General features: G+C 41.6%; 1 protein-coding gene and 1 pseudogene across 1 annotated transcript; both read right to left on the bottom strand.

The window, feature by feature from the left end:
• Positions 1–4,503: 4,503 nt before the first annotated feature.
• On the bottom strand, positions 4,504–5,983 carry LOC120644642 (annotated as a pseudogene).
• A 12,324-nt stretch (positions 5,984–18,307) lies between these two features.
• On the bottom strand, positions 18,308–22,392 carry LOC120644643 (purple acid phosphatase 4-like). The gene is made up of 7 exons (XM_039921322.1): positions 22,108–22,392; positions 20,188–20,344; positions 19,883–19,993; positions 19,331–19,449; positions 19,118–19,246; positions 18,907–18,974; positions 18,308–18,747 (listed from the first exon to the last, which is right to left on the bottom strand). Exons 1-7 carry the CDS (start codon positions 22,294–22,296, stop codon positions 18,537–18,539), a joined length of 984 nt encoding a protein of 327 aa, XP_039777256.1. The 5' UTR covers positions 22,297–22,392; the 3' UTR covers positions 18,308–18,536.
• Positions 22,393–24,055: the final 1,663 nt, after the last annotated feature.

Raw genomic sequence — 24,055 nt, forward strand, 5'->3', positions numbered from 1 at the left:
TTGCAACCTTCGTGTGCTGCAATATAAAATGAATAAAATGGGCTCAAAACAACGGCGTGTACAAATCCATAGCCTTTATGATCCATATCCTCCCCTATCCCACGTAACCCTTAGATACATCTCAAAGAAAAGTAGTTAGCATGTGGCATCTTTTGGAGGGCATTATTTAGTATATGGGTATCCAAACCAGAAAAAACTTTGACCCTCCACATTGATATCTCACGACCAATGATCGGTATCTTCATAGAGAAACTAACACATCACCTTTCCCTTTTATCTGCTTATTAGTTACTAGCATAGTTCCCATGCATTGCTACGGGTAATGTAATAGACGTACATAATACTAGTAACTTTGTGCTCGTTCACTACATGTACAGGCTGTGCTGTGATTGTGAGGTATTAATTGTTCAGATTCCGATTGATTTGTTCAAGTTCCGATTAGGATTCCGATTCATTTGTCCGGATCGATCGATTTGTTTGGGTCCCGATTAGAATTCCAATTGATAGACCAAAAAATCATAGGTTGCTTTAGAAATAGTAGAGATAGAGATTTGCTTATTATAGGAGAACCCTTCATCTCTCGCCATTATATGGGACCCACATACCACTGGATCATTCTTCTTTTTTTGCCTTTCCTCTCTCTTAGTTTCTCTCTCTTTCAGTCTTCTCTCTCGCGCGCGCAAAGTACCCGACCCTCTCTTTGTTCAAGAGGCTGACACCCTACACTAGTGTTCCACCTTTGTGACTACATGCAAAGCAAGGCATGAAGCCCCTTAAAACTGTTCATGAGGTCAGAAGCGAGGCAACTTCAACCCCTTTGAATGAAGGACTTGCTCCTTTGCTCGAGGACCATACCATTTTCCCTCGATAAGCCTGCCTTAACCATTCTTTATTTTGTTTTCCTTAGTTTTGTCTTTTCCTTTCCTTTTCCTTTTTCTATTCTATTCTCTTTTCTTTTTTTCTTTTTCTTTTTTCACAGTAATTCTTTCTTTCAATCTTCATCTTCTTTTCTTTCTTTTCTTTCTTTTTCTCTTTTCCTTTATTTACTTTAATTTTCCTCTTCTTATTATTTCTTTGTATACTAATAAGTATACCTTGTGTACATATTTGTTAACATGTAAGAATAATTTGTTCATGATGTAGATACACTTTTTCTCCATGCAAAATTATTTGTTCCCATGCATGTGGAGCTATTTTAATTTAGTCATGTTTATAGACTATTTTATTTGCAGTATTAAATTATTTATTCTGGTCATACAATCATTTGTTGCTAATTTATAATACTTTCTTCATTGTATAACATAATTTAATCATGCATGCAATGATTTGTTTGTGATGTTCATTTCCTATTGTTTGTCCTAGACAATCAAATATTCATGATGTTGATTCTTTTAGCTGGTAGTTTTCTATTATTTATGCATTATGTTTAACCTTTAATTTGTACAAAAAAGATCATAAGTTTTTTGTTTCTTAACTATTTGCTTGCTGATGTCAAAATATTCTAGCTTGATAAAAGAATGTTCGTAACAATATCATTTGCAATTAATCATATATGGTCTTATTTCGAAGATCTTGTTGTAACAAATATTGCAATGCAATGGAATGGAATTCGACTAGAATGCTTATTTTTGCTTATGTTTTTTTATGCACGGTTTAAGATTTATGGCCATTTTTTAGTTTTTAAATTATATGCATGTGGGATTATGTCATCAACTTTGTTCTCTTCTGCAGAGCTAAAACCACCAACCTAGCTACTCATCAATCCATCACCAAAATGCTGATCTGCAGAGCTCCAGCTACCTACTTCTTGAGCACAATGCCAAAGAGAATGGCAACCAACACACCAAGCATGCACACGATCACAACAAACATCATCTTCTTGTCTTGAACTTCACGAGCAATCCTGTCTTGCAAGGTGCTGCAAGAGACATGAGCGAACCTAGCCCTCATTGTCGCCTCCCTCTGCAATGCCTCCTTCAGACTGACCAGAACGGCCCTTTCTTTGGCCCAAACTTCTTTCTCACTAAGCAGGGCTTCCTTTTCTTCATAGATCTCATTCCTCAGTTGAATTGCACCAAGCAAGTCAGCTTGGGCATCGTCTGCCGTCTTCTTGAATTTGTCAACAACATCCCACAGGGTGCAAGCAACTTCCTAGAACTTTGCAGGCCACTCTTCATCCATCCACTTCACGAAACGGCACATCCTGGACCTCCCCTAGGAACGAAATGCAGGCAACAATGATTAAATCGAACAGAAACAATTCAAGGGAGTAAACTTTTAAAACACAGTTCATACCACCATAGAGCAACCAAGATAGCGACGCCCAGTGTTGCAGCCATCCCAGTAGAGCAAACGCCTAGGGCGCTTCCCATGGCGGCACCTATACTGTGTGCCACTATCAATTCCACCCCAATCTGAAACCTCCATGCCTTCAGGTATCTCGCTAACAGAGACGGGCTGCATTGATTCAACCAATTTCTTAATCGGCATGGACGAATTAACCCCAGGCTATGCTAGAAGTGAATCCTAGCGACCCCTATTGAACACTACAAACAGAAGTGATTAAACTAATCCAAGACTAGGTGTAGAGAGATCTCAAACCGGTGTTAATGGAAGTGAGTCGCTGTAGTTGTCGTCGGAATCGCTGTCCTCCGCATCCTGCTCCTGCTCCTCATCGGAATCCCCCTCGTCCTCGTCTTGCTCCACCTCGTCCTCGAGATCCTCATCCTTAGATCCATCTGAGAGGGGGGACATTGATCTGTTCGAAGCCAACGGAGAGCTGCTGCTTCCTTTCTTCACGGCCGTCGCCTTCTCCGCATTGCGCTTCCACTCGTAGTACTCATGGCACCCAGCACAAGGCCGACCCGCCTCGCAGATGAACGGTGAGTAGTCAATGCATGTGGTGTGTGGCGAGGAGACCTCCACAGATGGGGATCGACTAGATCCAGGCCCTGCGGTCTCCTTCGCCGCACCGCTACGGGAGGAAGAGCCCCCTGCCATGGTGCGCCGGTAGCGGACTCGATGAGGGGAGGGGAGGGGACGGGAGGGGAGGAGAGCTCGAGGCACACTCGAAGGGATGAGGAGGGGTGAGAATGACCGCCGCTGGGTAGGAGGGTTCTAGGTGAGTCTTTAATGCGGCGGAAGGGTAAGCATACCCCCAACAAGCGCAAGGTGATCACAACAGCCTATGTGCAAGCAACCAAACATGCCACATTGCATTACACAGTGCAAGCCAACTTCATACGCAACCAACCAAACAAACTCTAGCCAGGGCAATAAACCACAGTGCAACCAACCAAACACGACCACACAGGCTAGGAATAGCCTGGCTTGCCCAGACCATGCATAACTTCTACCCAGGCTAGAAATACTACAGGCAACCAATCACACCCTATGTGAACATGGGATTCCTTCTTCATGTTGCAAATTTCTTGAAAATATACATGGGAGGGAACACTAGTGATATAATACTAGATCATATCATCTTTCATTCCAATGAATTATGAGCCTCCAATTCCACATTTATTCACTCTCCTTTATTCTATATTCCTATTATTTATTCATTGTGGCATTTATTGTTTGTTCTTATTTTAGGTAATAAACATAATGAAAATTATATACTAAAGCATATAACTATATCAGAAATGTAAATACACATAGTTAAAAGAAAAGAAGATAACTGAGGGTAACCATGTGCCAACATTGAAGGATGAGAGACCAATTGCAATAAAAGTTACTTCTAACAGCTATAAACTAGGAACCATCTGCTTCTGAAAAAAACCGGATTCTATTGAAAAAAATGGTCAATATGATTAAGCGGAGAATAAACCTAATAATTAAGCAGAGAATAAGAAAATGGCATAGATATTGATGAAGGCGACAAAGGTGGAGACGGGCAAGATTGATCGGAGTATGGACCAAGTCTTGGTCCACTAGGATTTCCACTATTACAGAAAGAAATAAATCCAATAGAAATGAAATAAATTCGAAAATTTGAGAATTCAAACACAACCTAATAATAAGTGACTTAGCAAAACCAGGAGCACCCCAAATTTTGACAATTGGCATAAGCATTTACATGGTTTGTAGTCAAAGATATTGAGTACATGAGTCTAACTTTTTTCTCTCGACGTGTCTTCCTTATTTTTATGACAGGTTACATCAAAATTCATATATGGAACTTATTTAATGTGCATGCCACAATGCACTAGGATTAGTCTAACTAACGAACATGTTTCTATTACTAGTTATTCATTTGCAATATATTTGATACCCATTGCCAAGATTATTTAACACATGCTTTGAGATGATTATCTTTCAGAAGAGTGTCCGAGCAGCACCCCTTTGATTTATTACACCGAAAAAAACAATTACATCCTCTACAATTGCATATCGCCCCATAAAAGCACTTGAAAAATCAACTACAATTTTCCAAAGGAGGTGTGCTCGGTTGGCCTGACTAATGGATCAATCAACTCTCACAAACAAGAATGGAACAGCTTGTTAGTAGTATGCCCCCTTGGTGAGCCCCCAGCTGTGCAGGACGGTTCCGGCGACGTCGTAGAAGGCGAGATGCGCCTCTGTATTGGTCAGCCGCAGCGACATGAATCCCTGCCCGTCGTAGAAGAACTCCAGCTTGTCGGTGTTGGGCGTGAAGATGCCTCGCCATGCCTTTGAACCGCCGCCACTCGTCAGATATTGAAGTGAACTGCAATAATCAAGTCATTTATTTATTTATTTATTTATTTATTTTCATCAGTAGAGAGAGAGAGAGAGAGAGAGAGAGAGAGAGAGAGACGAGCTCCGAGCAGTAGTGCCTACCTGTCCCTGCTGCTGATGTGCTCGAGGCAGTGATCGTGACCGTTGATGTAGAGATCTACCCCATTGGCCTGCATAAATTTCAATCATGGGGCAGCGAATTCATTTATTTTGCTAACAAATCACAATGGCACGACCTTGAACCTTGATCGAGCAAGCAATATATAAGGTGGAAGATGATGTATGACACCTATGATATGCCATGAACACACCTTGAGGATTGGGAGAAGCTGCTGCACGAGCTCCTGGGTGTCACCGTGCTCACTGACGCTCCTGATGGCGTGGTGTCCGATGACGATCTTCCATGTCGCCTTGGACTGCTTCAGCGCACAGGTAAGATCCTGGCGATTCAGATGAATTAACACACGCTATGAACTTATTACTAGTCGAAATTAAATGATCATACAGTGAGCATGAATCTAGTATTAACCCATCGTTGTTGTGTGACGTCTAATGGCAACAGCTGATGCATTTCATACTACCTTGAGGAGGTTGGCGATGTAGGTCTCGCGAGGAGCAACGCCTCTCCAGTCTTACGTGCTGTTCTTAGGTTCATTCCAGTACTTGAGGACGAAGGGTGTCGTGTCAACAAAGAAGAAATCCGCAACCTCTACAATTTTTTTTGGGGAAATAAATTTAAGATAGTAAATACATTGAAATTTACAAGAGCGTCTCTTTTTTCTCAACAATTTAGTTTGTCATATATAAGCAATTTCGATGAGACGGTTGATGTGCAACCTTTTTTTTTTGCGCTAACCTGCGTTAACTACAAAGGACTTCATGCAGATCCATTGGTTGTCAAGGTTGCGAAGTACGGGGCTCAGCTGCACAAGAGCGTCGCCTCTGTAGTCATGGTTGCCAAGAACTGCATGATAGATGGGCTGAATTAAGGTTTTGAATATATTTGCTAGCTTATGAAATATATATAGATCCCTTAATTTAATTTGTGGAATTGGGACAGTAAATAAGTGAAGTTGATCAGGGTAGATTGTATGGCCTTACTTGTGTACCAGGGCTTGTGGAGGCTCTTGGTGGTGTATATGTTAGTGAAAGACTCCTCAAAGGCCTTATCATCGACACCAGTGAGACCATTCTTGTAGAAGTTGTCGCCGACACTAACAACGAAATCGAAGTCCATCTTCTCCCCGATTATCCCCATCTGCATACACAAAATGAGTGTTGGTGCCGCGTGCCAATGCATCAATCATAGGAATTGTGTTGGCCTATTTTCCCCCCTTTCAATCACACTTCATTTTCAATTGAAATTATTTTGCGTATACTCAGTCTGCATGTTAGTGTGCATTCAGTTATTAAGAACCATTTGAAAAAAATATGAATTTAAAAACTTAAGAGCGCATTCTGTTATCAAATACATGCATGTTACCAAATTTCAAAAATCAATATCAACGTCAAATTAAAGTTCATGATACTTGAATGATCAAAAGATGTTAGTTTTACTATATATATTTTCTGTATTGCTGTCCACTTGTAAATTTTACTTCGATGGACACAACAACAATCATGAAAAGAATTGAAAGGACCAAAGGAAAAAAAGCAATCGAGCGCATGCATAATAGTTTACTCCCATACAACATGCATGTAATAACATTACTAATTGAAAGCGGTCGTCAACACGGGGAAAGGGGGAAAAAAGGAAAGTGGTCGAGAACACGAGCATGAGGACACGACAGGGTTTACGTTATCACTGATACATGGTTTATCAGTGCCCTCCGGTATCGATAATCGATTGAAAATCGGTGAAATATCGCTAAAATCGACTGATAAGGAAGATCAAATTCAAATATCGATAATCAATGATTTATCATTGATAATCGATGCAAATCGGTCGATTTATCGAAAATTCGGCTGAGAAATGTATTTAGCAGATGGAAAATAAAAAATTTTATAGTATTTTTATTTGGTTTGTTATGTATGGTATTTTATAAGGTAAATTATACATACATACGTAGCTTACGATAGAATTGCATTAGAAATAAACATGTACATATATTTTGGACATAAATTGAATAAACTATAGATACATATTACATATATCCATGTTATGTATAATTATGCAAACCACACAAATAGACATACACCAAATGAAATTGCACATAAATACAAAAAAGTACATAGTCCATACAAACCACATTGTCCATATTAGCATAAATTGACACAAGTTTTATGCAAATTGGTAACAGACTCATATGACCACATCCATAATTCATACAGAAAGACACTTAAAACATCCATTTTTCATAAATGACACTTTTTTTAATAATAATTATGTAAACCAATTAGACATAGTTTTTTTTAGTATAAGCATACATATTATAGTCAACATTGAAGCCTATTGTATCCTAACCGATTTAACAACAAGTCAACATTGAAGTCTTTCTTCCCACCACTAATATTTAACACTAGTCTACATTGCAAATTATCAGTATAACCATCCATTTGTAGCATAATATACAACAATATAGTAAATACCCCATGCATATTTGGTCAAGTTGGTGAAAGGAAATAGAAAATCAACCAAAATTGTTGAATATCAACTGATTTGCATTGATTATCGATGGATTTGCATCAATTATCAGGCTTTAGTATTGGAAACATTTTTTTGTCTAAGCAAACGGTGGTTGTTTTTAATATGTGACATCATTCTAGACTATAGAGAGGCTCTAGTTTTTTATAGAATTTTTTCCACACTAGTTATAAATTTTTTTGAATTTTTGAAATTTGGATCGAAATCCATCGAAAAATCAATTGATAACATTTATCAGTCAACATCGGTAACGGTAAATTTCACCGATAATCGCGATTATCGAGCGATTTTGTATTCCATGATCACAGCTGTGCATTCACCGTTGCTCACCTGGACATGGACCAAACAGTATTTAACAGTTTTTTTAGAGGTTGATCCGATGACCCAGCTTGAAGTTTCCATAGTTTGCACGAAGATGTTGGTTTGCACCTAATATGTTCTCCTTTTGGAGAGGAGGTCCACAAAGACAAATGTTGCCGGTATACATATATGGGGATGTTCTGTATATAGGGTGTCAATTTGTGATCTAGATGGTATTGTTGCAGTAAGATTGTTGTAAGAGAAGTCCAAGTAACTCAAGAATGTCAAATTTGACAAACTTGCTGGTATTTCACCAGAAAGCTTGGTCCTTGAGAGATCAAGTGACTCCAGAGATCGCATGCATGGCCCCGATCTTCCTTGGAATGTTATCGCTGAAGTGGTTCCGTGAGAGATTCAAATTCAGAAGTCCGTCAAGGTTTGCTATTTCTTTTGGAATTTCACCACTGATGTCATTGGAAGATAAGTCAACGATCTTCATATCCAGACCAACAATTCTAAGAATTGAACCATCAAAGAGCTTCTCCCCCCTTTTAGGAATGTCGAGAAATTGGTAGCAAAATCCTTTGAAAAAACCTCAGAACAAATTTCTGCTGGATATTCACGTCTCAGTGGTTTTCAATATTTTGACGTAGGTGCAGAAATCGTAACCTGAAATACCATTATCTGACATATCCAAGTATGAAGACATGCAAGATTCTATCGGAATGTTCCCAGAGAACATTATTTTGACGTTGGCGCAGAAACCGTAAGCTCTTAATTTTCCAATCCATACAGGCAATCTTCCAGTCCAGAGAACATATTTCCAGATAAATACAAGATCTGTAGCATTTCGCAATTTTTCATTGATGATGTGAGCATTCTACAAAATTATTGTTACTTAAATCTAATAAGAATGTCATCACTCTGTTGTCTGTCAAGATGATTATATTGTTGGCTAATAAAACTAAGGTTCTCAACCCTCCACTTTTGCAAATAGATCTAAGAATACCACCAGTGAGGTGATTCGAAGCTACCGACAACACTCAAAGGTTTGGAAGTTCAATATTTGCAGGTAGAGGTCCTGACAAGGATTTGATGAAGATGTCCAAGTAGACAAGGTTCTATGGAAGCTTTGGTACTTGACCGGTTAATTGGTTGTTACTGAGGTCAAGGTGCTCCAGTAATGACATGATTCCCATATTTTCTGACAATCCTCCAATAAGTTGATTATTCTTTAACATGGACAAATATCTATAGCATTTGAAAAGGCTGGTACCAATCTGGAATCTTGTCATTTATACTGGTGCTCGAGATATCGAGCTAATCTATGTCCACTGGCCATTGCAACTAGGCGTGAAAGAGCAGGCCCATTTTGCAAGTAGCAAAGTTAGCATGCCACGGCGTAAATGGAGGCCGCCATTTCGAACTGATTCCAATCTTCAAGAAATTGGAAGACAGATCTATGTGCCGCAAGCTCTTCAAGCTTCCAAAGTGTTCCGTTGTGATGACTCCAACCAAGTGACTGTGGGTTACATACAGGTTAGTCAGATTACTTAGTGTACCAATCTCGAGAGGTAATCCAGTCAAATTGTTGTATGAGACGTTTAGGGTCCTTAAACCGGTGATGTATCTTATGGATGTTGGGATGGGACCCGTAAATTTGTTCCAGCTAAGGTCAAGTGTCCTTAAACTAGACAAATCCCCTATGAATTCTGGGAGAGGACCTTGAAAGTGATCGGGTGCTCTAGCCAACGAGGGAGATGGGGTAAATTAGGTAACTTGAAACCTTAATCTAAGGCTCCAACTATTTTGCACATAAACTGAAACTAAATCATGCTATCTAGATGTGCAACTATGATTTTTTCTAGTGTGAAACTCTCATCCCAAAAAGAGTTTAGCAACCTATAGCCAATTCTATCAAGATACTACTCTATGAAAATAAAGGCACACAAGTTGCAATAAAAAATACGGAAACGTAAAGAGGGGATGAGAGGAAGCAAACTCTCGACACGAGGATTTATCCAGTGGTTTGGCTAGCCACAAAGGCACACCTACATCCATGTTGTTGAAACACTCACGAAGAGTATTACTTCCGGCAATCAAGTCTCTTCCGTGAATACAATCACGGTTACCTTGATCCCACTTTCCACTAAGGAGCTTGCCCACAAAGGAAGGGAGTTTCCACGTCCCCTGCACAAGGTTGTTGACACTGCTCCACACCAAGCCGGAGGGTCATTGACCGGTGAGCCACCTATGCTCTAAGGGGTCGGCGCACCGAGATACACTTGTTGGTTCACTCTAGAACCACTCTGAAAGTGATCGGGTGCTCTAGCCTAAGAGGGGGAGGGGGTGAATTAGGCACTAATAAAAACTTAGACCTATGGCTCCAACTAGTTTGCACAAAGCTTAAACTAAAACAAGCTATCTAGATGTGCAACTAGGTTGTTCTAGTGTAAAACCCCTATCCCAAAAGAGTTTAGCAACCTATAGCCTTTCCTATCAAGAAACTATTCTATGAAAGAAAAGGCATACAAATTACTAGAATGAAATGCGGAAGCTTAAAGAGCGGGATAGGAGATAGCAAACTCTTGACGCGGGTGTTTATCCCGTGGTTCGGTTAGCCACAAAGGCACACCTACATCCACGTTGTTGTAGCACTCACTAAGAGTATTGCTACTCGGCCACCAAGTCTCTTCCGTGAACACAATCACGGTCACCTTGGCCCCGGGTTCCACTAAGGAGCTTCTCCACAAAGGATGGGGGTCTCCACGTCCCCCGCACAAAGGTGTCGTCGCCGCTCCACACCAAGTCGGAGGGTCGATGACGTTGCCGGCGAGCTTCACGCTCCAAGGTGCCGGCGCACCAAGCTCTTGTTTTGGTTCGCTAAAGAACCACAGCACAAAGGCTTAAGGCCTTGCAATCTCACTCACTAAGAGCTAATCCTTTACACAACACTCTCAAAGTGTGCTAAGGGCTAAGGATATGATCTTGATGCTTTTGTATGGCTTGGAGATGTTCTTGGGTGTGTGTGGGATGTCCAGCAACTCCAGCAATCTTCAAATGGCCGGGGTGAGGCGTATATATAGGCCACCAAGTCTTGTAGCCGTTGCTCCAACGGTTAGCTGAAAATCTGCGTACCACCGGAAGAACCGATGCCTCTTGGCAGGGTAGCGTCGGTTCATCCGGTCACTCATAACACGAAGTAGCCGTTGGACTCCTGATGGCTGACGCAGAGACCACCGGTTGAACCGATGCAATGCACCGATGCCTCATCGGTTCAACCGGTGCTGAAAGAATCTTCTCCTGGACGCTGACGTCATTACACCGGTGGTATGCACCGATGCCCCATCGGTTGAACCGGTGCTGAAGACACTTCTACTGGGCACTTGACATCGTCTCTGGTACAAAGGACGCCCAATGCACCGATGCCCTATTTTGGACCGTCGGTTCAACCGGTGCCTATAGGCTGACTTGGCTTCGATTCCCTTCTGCACCAAGGTATTATGGCGTCGGTTCTTCCGACTACCACCGGATGCCCCCGTAGGGGCTGCCCTTCGGGCCTTGCTACGCCTATTTTCTCTTTCTCTTTGTCATCACTTGAACCTAAAAGCCTGAGAATGATCATCTTAACAATCATATTAGTCCAAGTGTTGTGTTGTCATTCGATCACCAAAATCACTCGAAATGGCATAAATGGTGCCATGTTCGTTACACACTCACAAGGCAACAACATCTTGCTCTCTCACTCACTTAAGAGCTAACCTAGCAGTAACAGTCTCAAGGATGTACTAAGGACTAAATATGTGATCACTAAGCTCTTGGATGGCTTGAAGGTGTTCTTGTGTGTGTGTGATGTCTTGGAACTCCAGCAAGCTTCAAATGGCCGGGGTGAGGCGTACATATAGGCTACCAAGTCTTGGAGCCGTTGCTTCACCAACGACTAGCAAAAATCAGCCAAGCATCAGTTGAACCGATGGTAGGGTGTTGGTTCAACCAGTCACTCATAGGCTGAAACTATCCGTTGGCTCCTCTGACATTTCTGCAGCTGAGTTGGTAACCATCAGTTAAACCAATGCTCAGGCGTCGTTTAAACCAGAGACACTGGGAATGTCGTGTAGCCGTTGCACTCTTCATTTCTTGCTGACGTCATTGCACCGACGCATGCTCTGGCGAACATCGGTGCAACCGGTGCTGAAAGCTTGGCTCCTGCACACTTGACATCGTCTCTGGGCAATAGTATGTCGATTACACTGATGCCTCCAAGTATAGCGTCGGTTAAACCAGTGCCTTAAGGACAGACTTGACTTGATCCCATTTGGCGATGGGGTGTACTGGAGGACCAGTTCATCTTTGTCGATGGGGTCTTATCCGACGCTGGTGAGAGAAGACTTGAAGATGTTGCAGCAACCTTCGGCCACAACAATCCCAATAGAGGTGGGGTGTACTAGAGGACTAGTTTGTCTTAGATGATGGAGCTCTATTTAAAGCTTAGAGAAGAAGCCACTCACCAATTGAAGCACAGGAGCGAAGCTAATTGCGAAATCAAATCCCTGAAGATCTGAAGTTGGCACATGTGTAGGTAGCAAAGGGCATTCCTTGCAACCAGAGTTTGGATTGTAGATATGCCTCTTTTAACATGGTTAGCTTGAGCCTTCCTTAGCTTTTATTAGGTGGCTCAACCATTCCATTCCTTTTTCTTTTGCTTCTTTTCTTTTTGGAAAAAGCAATTCTATGCGCCCCATTTTGTATGCCCCTAGCCATCCTCTGCCTTTCCATTCTCAAACCATGGTTTTCCCCTTTGACGGTAATTCATACCTGTAGTTCTGTCCGGTATGGAGCCAGCGTCGTCGTAGGTATAGCGTAACCCCTTGCCCAGTTGCTAACTGTTAAGGTCCTTTCGAACCCCGGCCAGGCACCCTCCTGGTAGTGCTAGGGGCAACCGCTTCTAATGGGTCTCATCTGAGTGGGTAATCCCATTAGTTGCAGCTGGTGACTGCCTTCTTGTCGCCCATCTCTTTTACTCCTGTAGTAAACCCTCGGCAAATGGCTTATCGATCATCCGCTCTAAGTAGAGTCCAATGTCCGCTATTTCTTAGGTCGTAGACCTTGCTTTGAGTTTGATCCAAGAGCTGATTTCTGTATTTCATCCGTTTGCCCACCCTGCGATTCTCATTGGTAAACTAAGTACATGTTTGGTAAGATGCGCCGAGTTCTCAATCTACCATCTCCGCTCACTTCAACTCGGTTGGCTCCCCTTCGGACCCTTATGTGAAAGTTAACCTAATGTTCTAACAAAGGGATAAAACTCGGCAATGGAGTCCCGAGGTGGTGGGCACCCCTAGCCCTCTTGCGAGGGTGGGTCTGAAAAACATCACTGTTTTCAGTCGAGCCAGGGCTTGACCTTCCAGGACTGCTGAAAAGGGCTTTGCCTTCCAGGACTGACTTGCTCGGGAACCCGCCTATTTTCACTAGTTAATTTGATGTGATCACACTTTTGAAAAGCATCCTTTTGCCAAAGATCGTTGCGCTATTCGGTCTCTTTGTGCCGGCTGAGACCGAATAGCTAAGGGGCTACTGTTAGGGGTGTGCCTTAGGCCACCACCTAAGACTAGGGACCCCTTTGTGTAAAAGAGGCTAAGTTGTGGGTTGGGGGGTGGGGGTGGGGTTCTAAAGGCCTGTTTATGAGGTCTAAAGACTTCGTTGCAGCATTTAGGGACCTATTTGTAAGTTCTAGTGACTTATTTGTAAATTGTAGGGATTTTCTTGTAATATTTGAGGTAACAAATGGAAAAAATATAAACAACCACCTCCTCCTCCTCCATATAAATAGAGCCCTAGGGCTTTGAGGGAGAGGACTTTTGGCCATTTGCTGATTTGCCCATTTACTTACTTGGCTTGCTCTTCCTTACTCTAAGGCTATTACATTGAGTTTTGGCCCTCTCTTACCTTCTTTTCTGCTTGGTTTCGACTCGTCCGATTCCAGCAAGGTGGAAGATGAACACCGCCAGTAGAGGGCCCATTGCCAATGACCCCATAGCGCCCTTCTGCCATGCACTGACTCCCAGCCGCACGTGTGAGTATAAGTATTCCTGCCACTCTTCTGCCCCATGTTCATCCTCCACTGGCAGCAGGTATGGTACGTATGTTTGTTGCCTGAGTATGTTGTTTTGTTGGGTTTTGAGCTCCTAGAGCTAGGTCCTGCCAACCCATCTCTCATGCAAATAGCGTGGGTCATTACTTTGTCAATCTCAAGATATGCTGATCCAATCTCTCCAAAGTGCTCAAAGGGTTGAATGTACATGAACTCATGCTTGTATAGGAGCATTTGCGTATTTTTTTTTAAAAAACACATTTTAGTTTAGCACAAAACTCATGACCACAAAAAAGGATGGACAATGGAAAAAAAACTCTTGTTGTACACTGATGAACGAAGCATGAAATTGGTTTTGGGGGCAAATGTAAGCATCTAGGCCCTCAAGGTATGTTTCGGTGATTAATGACAACCATTATTGTGACTAATGAGTTTGTGCAGCTTAATAGATCATTATCGCTCATTTGGTCATATGTCAAAAGAGGCCCCTCAATTTCGGTCATTCTAAAAGGCGATCTCGGTTTTCAATTTATATATGTCAAAGCTAAGGATCTTTCTAGTCCTAAGTGTCACAAGGTTGAGAAGGACACTTAGGTTAGTATAGGTTTTATAGTTTTGTAGTGATCGCACTATTAAGAGGGGTTAAGGCTTAGTAACTTGAGCATGGACATGGTCATTTGAAAATGGATGCACACTATGGTCACTCAGGTTTCTAGAAGTTCAAATAAGTGGTTCTCAAACTATATCTCAAGAATATTTGGATTTCATTCAAGACTCAAATCAGAAAAGACAAAATCAGAAAAAGTCTATACACCGGTTTAACCGACGCTCTCAATTTTCTATACGTCGGTTAAACGAAGTCAGCAGAATCTGGACAAATTCAATACACCGGTTAAACCGACGTGTTTGAATTTAACGTCGGTGCATTAGTCCAGAGTTGGTTTTTCCAGGGCAATTCAAGTTCTATTCACCGGATTAACCGACGCTGTTTGAATCAAGACGTCGGTGCAATTGACCAGTGAGATGGTTTTTCAGTGGATTTCAAAAGTTGTACTCACCGGTTAAACCGACGATAGGTTTGAGTTAACGTCGGTGCAGTTGTCCAGAGACTTGGTTTTTCAGTTGATCAGTGGACAACTACACTCACCAGTTAAACCGATGATACGTCGGTCAATCTGCCCAAGTTGTAACGGCTAGTTTTCAGAAGAGGCAGTTTACATTCACCGGTTAAACCGACGATGACAAATGGAGGGACGTCGGATTAACCGGCGCTACGCAGTTTTCTGGCAGCTTTTCTCCAACGGCTCTATTTGTGTGAGCTGCCTATATATACCCCTCCAATGGGTCATTTCGCCCACTCTTGACACCAGGCAACATCCATACACTCATACTATAGTCAAGAGCCACATTGAGCTTCATCATTCACATACTTGTGTTTTCAATCAATCAAGAAGCAAGATTAAGGACTTGAGTAGAGAGAAGTTAGTGTGCATCCGTTCTTGGTGATCGGTTCTTGCTCAAGTGAAGGCCTTAGCTTATTACTCTTGGTGATTGGCATCACCTAGGCGATCTTGGTGATCGGGGTGTTTCTCGCGGAGCTTGCCAAGGATTGTGGGAGCCCGGAGAAGAAGATTGTACGTGGCTTGAGCTCCACCACGCCGGGATGGTGAACGGAGACTCTTAGTGAGCGCCCAAGTCTCGGTGACATGGGAGGTGACAAGACTCTTAGTGAGTGTCACAACGTGGACTAGGGGTGTGTGCCAACACATCGACACCACGGGAAAAAATCCGGTCGTCTCTTGTCCACTCTCTTTATTCAAGCATTTTCTTTCATGCAATTTACTCATGTGCTTGACTTAGAGATCATAACTTAGCTCTACCTTGCTAGGCTTTACTTTGTTTTTATCTCTCTTAGCTTGTGTAGGTAGCTTAGTTATCCGGTTGGTGAATTGGTGCCCTACTAGTATTGCATAGGTTAAGGTTGCTTTACTTTGTTTTAGAAATTGAAAAAGGCCCAATTCACCCCCCTCTTGGTCCATCGATCCTTACAGCAAACACTTCGATCTGGTACAAATGTAGGAATATGAGCAATCATGGATTCATGGTCACTAGAATCATACGCCCAACCCAGCTCCACACCAGAGGTGGCTTCCAATTCCAGATGTTTCGCAATACCACTCATCAAAATGGAATTTAATTTGTACCTTTCTATCATAATCCTCAATTGGAGTCACAATAATTATATAACTTCACTGAAGCCTTATAACAACCACTAAACGATTTATTTTGCTCCCATATCATGAGTCATGACAAAGGAAAGGAAAAACAGCGTCAATAATAGAATCTCACCATGTCGATGTAAGTAAACCATATTATCACTTCATGTAAACTGAAATCATGATCATGACCACCGTGCAGATGGCGGCACCCAATAGTAAGCCACATGAGGCATCAACCATGTATAAGAATCTACGAGTACGGATAGGAGCTCCTTTGTCATGAAGTTGGTAATCAACTACGAAACCTAGCCCTGCGGCACCTCCAGTGGAAAATAGTGCACAGAAAACCTGAACAATAATGCGAGCAGCGATGTTCAACTTAAGAACAAGTAGAATCATGTGTCAACCATCTTTTGATTATTTTTTTAATTCAAATGTAGATAATGAAAGAAAATTAAATTTTATGTCTATTTCAAACCTTAACCTCATGAAATACATACTATTAGTGTGATCATATCATGTAGTGATTTTAATGTGGCTACTAATGAACAATAAAGTCACGGATGCTTACAATGTCAGCGAAGATGAGGAACTTTACAAAACTGGTGCCTCCAATCCCTCTTCCTTGTACAGCCATAATAGCTGACAGTGGAATTAACAGCAGAGTGTAGGCACATCCAATGGTAGCAATAGAGAAGACATACCTAGATATAAAACTTGATTAACATAATTAAATTAAAGTAACTTGGTGAACCGTATAGAGTAGACAGTTCAAATGACCATGATAGGGAGAAAATAAAGATTTATAACTTCCAATATTGGGCAATATAAACTCCATAAACAGGGCATTAGGTTCACTACATAATTGGGGATTTTGTTGGGGAGGGAGGAACACAAGGGTTTGGGACCAATGCAGATTTTGGTAATGTAAAAGTAGAGTTGCCTGTCATCCAAAACCTCACCTGTATGTGTAACGATCCTTGAAGGTGAAGTCATGTAATGGTTGAAGTAATACATCACCAATGTATATAGCGTCTCGGTGAACTCTTGCTGCTGCCAAAATGGCAAGGGAAGCTGCGAGGAGACTGAGCGTGATGGCCCGAAGGACTAGGGTTATGACACCGAGAGTTCGAGATGAGAGGGCCATTCCTGGCTTTGATCTGAGATGAGTTCTACAAGTTTTCATATATATATATAAACACACACACACACAAGTCATTTGCATGCTTGCCAGTTTGATTGGAAATAACGAAAACTTAGGTTCTCGGGAAGTACATCTACAAGGACAATAGATTTGGATGGAGCTGTTCCTTCCTTGTTTAGTTCGTCATGCAGCAAAGCTCAAAGAGAGGTGCAGCATAGTAAAAATAATAATATTAAATTTTAATGGCCAGCGACCTTTTGACAAGAAGGTACAGATCATGTTTGGTTCATTCATAAAAAAAATGTTACAAACAATGCCTCAAATTATAAATGAATGGGTGGAAAAGGCACCATTTTGGATGGTTGTTTTATCTTGTAGCTGTAAACGAATAGCTAAAGTAAACGCTAATGCAGAAATGAATAATGAAATTGCACAGCAGCTCTCCAAAGTTCTACTCATTAAATTAGTTGCTTGATTAGTCCCAATAACTTGAGTTTTTCTTTCACCACACAAGTGTAGTACACATATATTTGATTATTAATACTTGTGTTGCTGTTTATGACCTTCAAACCACCTTTATGTACTTGGAACACCTAACTCCATAATCCATCCTATAAAACAGTAGTTTAGGTTTGTCCTTGGTCAAACATTTTTATCTTTGACAAAAAATAATTTGTTTCAAATAGAAAAAAATAACATGATGTGATATTTGGTTTCATAACATCACTTTTATGCATGGTGATTGATGATGACAAACAGAAAAGTTGTTATATTTTGAGGGGGATGAAGTACTCTATGCATCATTGACAGGTTTTGACACAACTCCGAGAAAGAACCAGCAATGATAATCAGTTAAACCTTTTGTTTATAAACACTACCAATCTTGCAGCATGTGCACCGCCAACACTTGCAAATAATTTGATTTGGAGCTCTGTTACAATGATTTACAATGATTGTAAAGTACCAACGGGTACTTTTAGGTACTTTTGCCTCGAATTTTTTCTGGCCGGTGATCTATGAATGTATTTATAAAAATTAATAAATTAAATTAAATTAAATTAGTATTCGGTTCCATATTTTTTGGTACTTGGTCCCACATTTTGATACCACTAGGTACTGTAGTCTAGGTACTTCCTACCTTGACCACCGTACGATTCTATCAGATGGACAGTTCTTATTTTTTTTAATCATTGTAAAAATTCTCATTTGATTAACTTATTAATTCCACAGAAGATACAATTCTCTCTTCTGTACACCACACACATCTCACATTATATTATCACAGACACAACCAAACACACACACGAACTGCATCGCAATTCAGACAAACATTTAATTAACAACCTCTGATGATTTACCAATCTGCAGTGCTGCCTGCCTAGCTTGAAGGCCATCTAGGATCTAGCCAGCTAGGTATATCTAGTGCTCATCATCTTCAGTCTTGGTGCTGTCATAGGTGTGCAGGATGTTGCCGGCAACGTCGTAGAAGACAAGGTGCGCCTCCGTCTTGCTCAGCTGCATCGACACGAACCCCTGCCCGTCGTAGATGAACTCGATCTTGTCCGAGGTGGTCTTGAACTTGCCTGCCCATGCCTTGGACCCGCCGCCGCTTGTCATAAATTGCACAGGGCTGCATGTTTTTATTTTTCCCCAGAAATTAAACAACGGTGAAAAATTACTACTTTTTGTCTCAAGAACAGAAGAATGCAAATATACTTTTTGTCAGGAGCAGTACAATTAATGTAAATTCAGTATATGTGACGATGATATTGGTATAGAGAGAGCTCACCTATTCCTGCTGCTGATGTGCTGCAGGCAGTGGTCATGGCCGTTCACGTACATGTCAGCACCACGCGCCTGCATTGCATCATTTCCATGGCGTAGGAAACAAAAAAGTTTCAGAGTTCATCTTGGTGGACCAGCAGCTAGTCCTAGTACTAGTAACCTGTCCAGATCGACAGGCAAAACTAAAAGAGATGACGAAGTCATGGACAAAATGCCTCGAGGATGGGCCGGAGCAGCTGCTGGAGCTCGGTGGTGTTCCCATGCTCGCAGCCGCTGCTGATGGGGTGGTGGCCGACGACGATCTTCCAGGGCGCCTCGGATTGCGTCAGCGCGTTGTCCAGGTCCTGGCAAAGAGACAAGTTTATTGCAAATGAGATCAAGATTCAGATATCGTATTGGACCACATCGATCATGCAGTATGCGTATACCTTGAGGAGGGTTTCGATGTAGGTGTCGCGAGGAGCAACATTTCTCCAATCGTACTTGCTGCTATTCCAGTACTTGAGGTAGAACGGCGACGTGTCGATGAGGAAGAAGTCCGCAATTTCTTTTCGATGAAGAACAAATATATACCGGAACGTAGAAAAATGTCAAAGAATGTTCCATCATTCGAGCTCTGTTACAATGATCATAAAATACGAGAGGGTACTTTCAGGTACTTTTCCCTTAGATTTTTCCTGGCTGTTGATCTATGAAAAATTAAATCAAACTAATATTCGGTTCCACTCTTTTTAGTACTTGGCTCACATTTTTGTACCACCAGGTACTTTAGTCAATGTACTTTCAGGTATTTCCTACGTACTTTGACCACCGTACAATTCTATCAGATGGACGGTTCTCATTTTTTTCAATTATTGTAAAAATTCTCCCATCAGTTTGTGTAAACATCAAAGCTGCAAACTTTTGATAAGACAGTTATCGTTGCAAAATTTAGTGTATAGTGTACACTTAGGCACTGATGAGCTGCATCGCTTGCTCACCTGAGTTGACAATGAAGGATTTGGCAATGGCGAGGTACCGGCTGTCCACTTCGCGGATGGCAGGGTCCTGCTGCGCCAGCGCGTTGCCGGTATAGTCATGGTTGCCGAGGACTGCAAAGCATGTCACAGAACAGGATCAGCACGTACTCTTGCTTTTCTATCAATTTAAAATAGATCGAGCGACGGCATTGGTCGAGTGTTGCAATCATCTGAGCTCGATCTGAAGCCATACATCAATGGATCTAGCTTGGCATGCACGCAACAATTTGTGTGATCGAGTAACATGTAAATATAGAGTCCATTACCGATGTACCAAGGCTTCTGGAGGCTCTGGGCGGTGTAGATGTTGGTGAAGCACTCCTTGAAGAGTGGGTCGCTGGTGTTGGCGATGCCGTCGTCATAGATGTTGTCGCCGGTGGAGATGACGAAGTCGATGTCCAGCTTCTCCCCTACCAGTCCCATCTGCAGGCACACGTGCACACGCAGAGGCAGACCGGCTTAAAATCAACAAGAATGCATTAGCAGCTACTCCCTACGTCCCAAAGTACTCTCTAGCTGGGACCATCTCGTCCAATTATGAATGGTAATAACCTCCAAATGGTTTATTTCAAAGAGGATCATCTTGTCCAATTATGAATGGTAGTAACCTCCAAATTAAAGCATAATTGAAAAAAATAAAGTAAATAGTGTTCATCATAAATTGGCCTATTCTGGCCCTGCTCCATGGACGGGTGTGGTAAGGCCATGAGGTCCACTGCATGGCCATGAAGGAGGCCGGTCTAATAGGTCATGCATGGCATGAATGCTAATGGTGCTATCCAGGTGGAACAGAGCGCCATTCCTCATCACGGCATAATTTTTTTTAGGCCATGTTCACTTAGCTATTGCCTATTGCTGGTAGAAATGTTCCTACCATAATGATAACTGTTACATGAAGTTTATCCACACTTACATTGTTATGATGGAAAAAGATTTCGTTAATGGTATACACTGTCATCGCCACCCAACTCTATCCAACTCGTTAAAAATCTCTAAATCGGCCAAAATGACATGAGAACAATAAATGACCTATGATCCATATCAAGCTAACCATTTAATCTGTTTGAGAAGTTATATGTTTAGATTTTTTTCCAGGAGTTGTTTACTAACAATTCAGAGTAGCAACCGAACATATCTTACACTGTTCTCAACTAATCAACCAGTGTTAATAATTTTACTCGTTAGTGCAGGTTCATAACTCTTAGTAGATAAAAAAGGTGCCTATGCCATTTGCATTTCTAAACACTAGCCTATCAACCCGTGCTCCCACATGAACTAATTAGAATTAAAATAAAATAAAACTTATAGCTAATAATTATAATTATCTATCTTACGCCCTCTTTCATCTAATAAATATTCTAACACATACTCTAAAATACATATTTATTATTATCTAGTTGTAATAGATTTCATTTGCATCACACCTCCACGTGTGTTTGATATATATAGGTAGTATTTTTATATAAACAATAATATAAGTAATATATTAATAATGATAGAAACAATAATTATAATTTTATAGGTGCACTTTAATATTTCTTTATAATTATATAATTTAGATTCAAATTTATGGGTTACTTTAACTTTTAATAATGATATAATTGGATAATTTATATGCAAATTTAGACTGTTGTTTGCATTATTTTTATGATGAGGTGGGTAATTTACACGAAGATTTAGAGGTTACTTTAGAATTTTATAATGGCGGAGGTGGATAGTTTAGATAAAGATAAATGTTTAAGGGGTTACTTTATTCTATTTTCATAATGGTAGGGGTGGGTAATTTATTAGGAAAGATAATAGATTCTATGACTATTATGATTAGAGTTGTCAGATTGATGACGGGATGTTTCTGATTTTTTTTTAAATTTCTCTATTTTTAGAGTGTCCAACTAGGATCTTAGGTGTCTTCACATAAGGCTTCAACAGAAGCCTCCAGTTAGTACTAATAGTAAAGATATGGTCTGCTTGCACAATCACCATGTAAGGTTTTCTTGCTTGCCCAACACTCATCAACTTAGTACAACAAAAAAAAGTGCCTATGTAGGCTAGACTACCTGTATAGAGCCCAAATTAATGAACTGTATATGTAATTTCGGCATTCCGTTCCTTGATCAACGTCGGTTATTACTGTGTCAATTTTATACTTTTACTGATCAGTGCATGGAGTCACGATTTTTTGTTACCTGCTCGGCAACCAGGGTCTGGTTGAACTGCCCGCGCCGCCCCCAGTCGCCGACGGCAAGGATGTTGAGCGACCCCTCGGTCTTGGGCGGGTGCTCCACCCGTGTCAGCTCTGCCGTTGCCGGTGCAAGCAGCGACGCCGTGGCAGCCGCCACGACGGCGGCGAGCAAGATCCCAACTACTCGAGCCATCACAGAGCACCTCCGGTCTTCGGCGATTGCTCGAGGAAGAAAAAATGAAGAAGATGCTCACGGGATGGTGAGGCGCTCGCTCTCGATTGTTTGTGTGTTCAAGCATGGCGAGATCGCTTGAATTTATAGGCTCCTTGGCGCCAATGGATGGGTGGCTGTTGATCGTTTTAATGTGAGGCTGCAGATGGGCCCGGCCGGGGCGTCGGTTTGGGATGATGACCATAGCGTGTGGTGGCCGGGATCAGGCTGCTGGTGGTCATCACTGCCATGTACCGCCCGTGTACGGTGCCAGGCTTTGAGCTAGGGTTGGTGCGTGTGGAACATGTGGAGTCGTCCTTCCATGATAGGGCAAGAACTTACGTGGTTTTATTAATTGTTTTTTCCGTTGAGTGACAATCGTAACCAACGCTTTTCCTGTTGCCATTTTTGGTTATCAGCTGGGGGACGTCTGGAACGAAAGGGACAGTCAGGTTTCCGTCAGGATCTGTCTTGGGGGTATCGTGCTATCATCTACTTAATTTTCCGTGTGTATTTTCTAGCAAGATCTTCGTCTGAGGTTTTTCTCACACTATACAAGGTTTGTTGCCTTTCTTGACAGTTTTTATTTAATCAATGGGAAACAGTTTTAGTGCTGTTTAGCATTATTGCTTTCTGAGTGGCCAACTTAACAGTTTTTTAGCTAATTTAATTTGTACAGTTTCCTACTATTTTAGTACTACCAAATTACCAACCATATTAAGTATTGCTAACAAATTTATTTCCTATATATGGTCATAGCAGTTAGTTATCCAAATATGCTAGTAATAAATGAGAAATTGTTTTTTCACGTGGAAACAAAACTGTTGGAAAAATGTTAGTAATCTGTGCATGCAAGTTTTATCCTCTTAGAATTTACTAGGTTTTCATTTCGTCCTAGCCTATATATGATACCTTGGCTTAGGATAGCGGTTGTAAACAAACAAAAGCGTTGGTAGCTAGAGTCACGCATTGATTTTCTCGTTGAAAGATCGAGAGAAAGTACACACGCTGATAATAGTGTGCACGAGTTGCTAAACAAACAACGTGCAGCTAGCAATCTTGGGCGATCAAGCTGTATGTACAACCGGGTTGATATGTGTACGTGTCGTTGGATAATCCCGTGCTTTGTTGCCGGACACTCGTACGCCGTTGCAATAGCGTGGCTTGTGGATCAACGAGTGCACAAGGCTATGTGACCTTGTACTACGGCTGTTACTTGTGTGCTTCTGGAGGCAAAGGTCCTTAGCGGTACAAGACCTAGCCATAAATTTTACTCCCTCCGTCCTAAATTATTAGTCATTTTGATTTTTCTAGATATATAATTTCCTACTAGCTGAAAAATATAATAACTTTGCCATGCGTGCCAAAATTTTGTAGCCCCTTGGCCCACGTATCATAAATCAAACTTTAACTAACTTCAGCACGATTTTTCCAAGTGAAACCAAAAATTGAGAGCTCGTGTATGTACAAGAGGCAGGGGAGGGAAATATATCTTAACTCTATGGCAGCAAGCCACACTATACAAATTTAGTGTGGTCATCATATTTAATGAAGCCTAAGACGCCAGGCCCCTGTGCCAAGGGCGCTGGCTTGACCACCCGGTCCAAAAAGTCAGAGCACCAAAGACCAAGCCATGCTTTTGTCTTGGAAGTCATCCAGCTCACAAGGAAATCCCAAATGCCCACAAGACAACAATGAGGCCATCGGCCAGGCCTGCAGCCAAATTCTGATGATGTTTGAC

This window comes from Panicum virgatum, chromosome 8K (genome assembly GCF_016808335.1).
Source record: "Panicum virgatum strain AP13 chromosome 8K, P.virgatum_v5, whole genome shotgun sequence".
NCBI lineage: Eukaryota > Viridiplantae > Streptophyta > Magnoliopsida > Poales > Poaceae > Panicum > Panicum virgatum.